Source organism: Pyrus communis, chromosome 1 (genome assembly GCF_041283825.1).
Source record: "Pyrus communis isolate YQ-2024b chromosome 1, ASM4128382v1, whole genome shotgun sequence".
In the NCBI taxonomy this organism is placed as follows: Eukaryota; Viridiplantae; Streptophyta; class Magnoliopsida; order Rosales; family Rosaceae; genus Pyrus; species Pyrus communis.
In genome coordinates, this window is record NC_142565.1 from 9,429,235 (window position 1) to 9,432,862 (window position 3,628).

At 35.0% G+C, this 3,628-nt stretch overlaps 1 protein-coding gene across 5 annotated transcripts; it reads left to right on the forward strand.

Moving 5' to 3' along the window:
• The first annotated feature begins 359 nt into the window (after positions 1 to 359).
• LOC137721554 (protein CHROMATIN REMODELING 19) lies at positions 360 to 3,226 on the forward strand. Of its 5 annotated transcripts, XM_088696315.1 has the most exons (4): positions 360 to 941; positions 1,286 to 1,405; positions 1,762 to 1,802; positions 1,911 to 3,226. In XM_088696315.1, exons 1-4 carry the CDS (start codon positions 761 to 763, stop codon positions 1,923 to 1,925), a joined length of 357 nt encoding a protein of 118 aa, XP_088552441.1. In that variant the 5' UTR covers positions 360 to 760; the 3' UTR covers positions 1,926 to 3,226. The 5 variants fall into 5 exon arrangements, 1 of the variants encoding a protein (XP_088552441.1); XR_015963932.1 differs by lacking the exon at positions 360 to 941 and having other exon boundaries at positions 1,283 to 1,356; XR_015963930.1 differs by lacking the exon at positions 360 to 941 and having other exon boundaries at positions 1,762 to 2,464; positions 2,798 to 3,226.
• The last annotated feature ends 402 nt before the right edge of the window (positions 3,227 to 3,628 follow it).

Consider the following 3,628-nt stretch of genomic DNA (forward strand, 5'->3'; position numbering starts at 1 on the left):
TAGCGTATGCGATCTCAAAGTATATACAAATAAGTTTGACGGTTGGATCGTTGAAACTAATTTCGTAGAATGCGTATCCCATCAAGTTCAATGGTATATATATTTATTATAGCTTTAAATTTATTTATTTTGTACATATAATACTTCATAAATTGAATGGTATGTATATTTATTAAGTAGCTTTAAATTTATTATTGTAGTTCGGATTGGGTTTTTGTTAGAAAAATATATTATTGTGGGTTTTATGTACAAAAATTGAATTTGAAAGGAGTAAAGTCACATTTTCAATAAATTTTATAATAATTTTTAAAACATAACTTGCGCGACATCACAATAGTGAAAAATAGGTGCTTATTTTGAATTTTCCTAAATAACGCTGGACCAAATGGAAAAGAGTCATTCCTCCTCATCTAACTTCCTGATCTCGCCCTTCTCTCATTCCGTCTCGCGTAGCCTTCCTCCCAATTGCACCCAGCCAGCCTTCTCCTCATCCTCTCCTCATCCTCTCTCATAGCCTTCCTCCTCGCATTCCAATCAGCCTTCAAACCGTAATAGCTCCCACGATGACGAAGACTCTGATTCCGATTGCGTTGAGATTAATCACAAACTAGAGGATGACGACTCCGATTGAGTCGTTATTAAGAACGAATTGGAGGACGACGAAGCGGACGAGGTCTCGAAGGCCAGGCCGGTCAATCGTGGACATCAGTTCGTGGTCGAGGACCAGGATAGCGATGGGGATTAAGCTAATATTGAGTCAATGAATGAGGAAGAAGGGGAGGAGGTAGAGGAGTTGGAGGACAACGACGTGGTTGGGAAGGCTTTGCAGAAGTGTACCAAAATATCGGCAGATTTGAGAAATGAGCTCCACGGGAGTTCGGCTCCAGTGGTTTATGATCGATACGCCAAAGTGGAAGCTGCCTCTGTGAGGATTGTCAATCAGATGCCTTTTCTTACTTTTACTGAGCTTCTTGTAGTATGAATGACATGGAGTTGGAAAGCTCTTACCTTTACTCATTCATAATTGGGCTACAAAATTTGGTATCCTTTGTTTCCAATGTAATTAGTGAAATAAGGAAAATTATAGGCCAATAGAATGTAGATGTATAAAAGTACGGTTCTTTTATGTCATTGAGTATTACTTGCATGAAGGTATTGTATTTCTTTTCAGTATGTGTTGAGAGGTCCTCATAAGCATAAAATTGGCTATTTTTTCTGTTGTTGTTGCTAATGTTATATCCTCTTTCAATTGGATTGGCAAGTGATGGTTACTGTTATTTGTTGTAGGATGACATTATTGAGGCTTGTAGGTCTAAAGATTCCGATGTTCAACCTATTCTCAAGCCATATCAGTTGGTTAGTGTTAACTTTCTTTTTCTGCTGTATCAAAAGGGTCTCGGTGGAGGTAAGCATAATTTTGATTTTACTTCTACTTTAAAAAGTAATTCTTTGTGTAAAAATGCATGACTGTGATAAATTTTGCTTCTCTAGACTCTGAGTAATGCTGATTCTCTAGACTCTGAGTAGTACAAGATCTTAAACTGTGTGACTAATAAATTCAGATCACCGAATGGAATTTCATTAGTTATTTTACTACTGCATGATTTTGAAATGTTAAGCTTAAATGTTATTAGATCACAATAGTTCAAAAATTTTCAACTGCATTGTTAAATTTATAAGGCTAAGTGTATAAGCATATATGGCTTGGTTTAGTCTCAATTTTGAATCATTATAGTTTAATATCCTTTATATTTTGTGCAGCCATTTTGGCCAACGAGATAGGTCTCGGGAAGACCATTCAAGTACCTGCATGTCCTTTCTTTTTGCATATGCCAATAATATGTTTAGCTTTTTTTTTTTTTTTTTTTTTGAAAACTTTTTTAAAGAAGTGTTGGTTCAAATTGGAACAGTCCAGCGAGCCATGAGGGATCCGAACAGCACCAACCCGTTATCCTTCCACTGCCAAGAGTGGGAGGTGATCATTGCTTGTTCTTATTAAACAGGCTATAACATGCTTGATGCTATTGAAACATTTAAATGATGACCCAGGTCCACATTTGATTGTATGCCCTGCTTCTGTTTTGGAAAATTGGGAAAGATAACTTAAAAAGTGGTGCCCATCATTCACTGTTCTCCAGTATCATGGGGTTGCATGATCGGCATATTCAAAAGAGTTGAACTCTTTGTCCAAAGCTGGATTACCACCTCCTTTTAATGTTCTTCTCGTGTGTTACTCACTATTTGAAAGACACAGGTTTGCTTTGGTGTTGCATATGGACAATTGATAGTAATTTTGATTTTATTTTCATTTAATTCCTTTTACTTATGGTCTTCTAATGCACAGCAGAAAGATTATCGTAAAATTCTGAAACGATGGCAGTGGAGTTATGTGCTTATGGACGAGGCACGAAGTGCAAACTAGCGTCCAACGCTAACAGGGACACCTCTACAAAATGATTTACATGTATGACTTTTTACCCTTTGAAATCTTATGGAATATTACTGATGTGACTTTTTACCCAATAAGCACCTGTTAAGATAAGGTGTCGGTTCAGGTATACATGTGGATAACCTATTACACGATAAGAAAAATATTATTTTAATAATTTTATACCACTAGAAAAAATTACTATAATTATAGCAGTAGGATTTAGTCTCACTTTTGTGAGATTAAATCCCTAACATTATACATACATATATATATATATATATATATATATATATTTGAATTAAATTTGGAAAATTGATGACCGTTAGATCGGCTAAGATTTAATCTTGACCGTCCAATATTTCTCAGCCCTAATGCCTAAATCAAACTCTGTCTCTCTCATTCTCGAAATCAAGGGCTCAAATTGAAGCAGCCATTTTCTCTCTCTCTCGAACTTAACTCTCGAATCTCATTCTTGAGCCTCAACTTCGGACAACCATGAGTCACGACCACCCTCCCCCGTCTCTCTCCACCACACTGATTGGCTCCGAGCTTGTGGTAACCTTTTCTTTTTGTTGCTATTTTTTTTTTTAATGTATTTTTTTTTAACTTCCGAGAAAGGTTTCACAACCTTGAAAAGAAAAACTCCTTCATTTTGTATTTCCTTGCACATTTGATATTTTGTAGTAGACTAGTAGTGTATTGATGCTTTTTATTAGGCTCTTATCTTGGAGTGTGTAGATGTAGTACTTAACAACAAATGTGTTTTTATGTTTTAAGATAATATTTATGTCGCAATGTGGTATGAGTAAATTTAGAAAGAAAAAAAAAATATTTTTCTTAGCGGGTCATAACGAGTCAAGTAAAATGACCCGACCTGTCAATAACCCGTTAAGATAATAGGTGTGACACGACACGACCATTTGCCAGGCCTAGTTTGGGTGAAAAATTTTAAGATTACTAAGGAATTTCAAGATGATGGAAATAGAAATGACGAAATTTTATTTTCTATAATTTGTGAATTTTCTTGTTTGGTTAACCTAAAAAAAACAATGGAATTTGACTACGGAATTTCTGTATTTTTATACTCTCACTGATAAAAATTTAGAAATGACACATATTTACATGGAATTTAAACTTAGGAATTGGAGATCCTAAATTTTTTTTTTTTTTTTTTTTCATGCATAAATTCTAAATGTC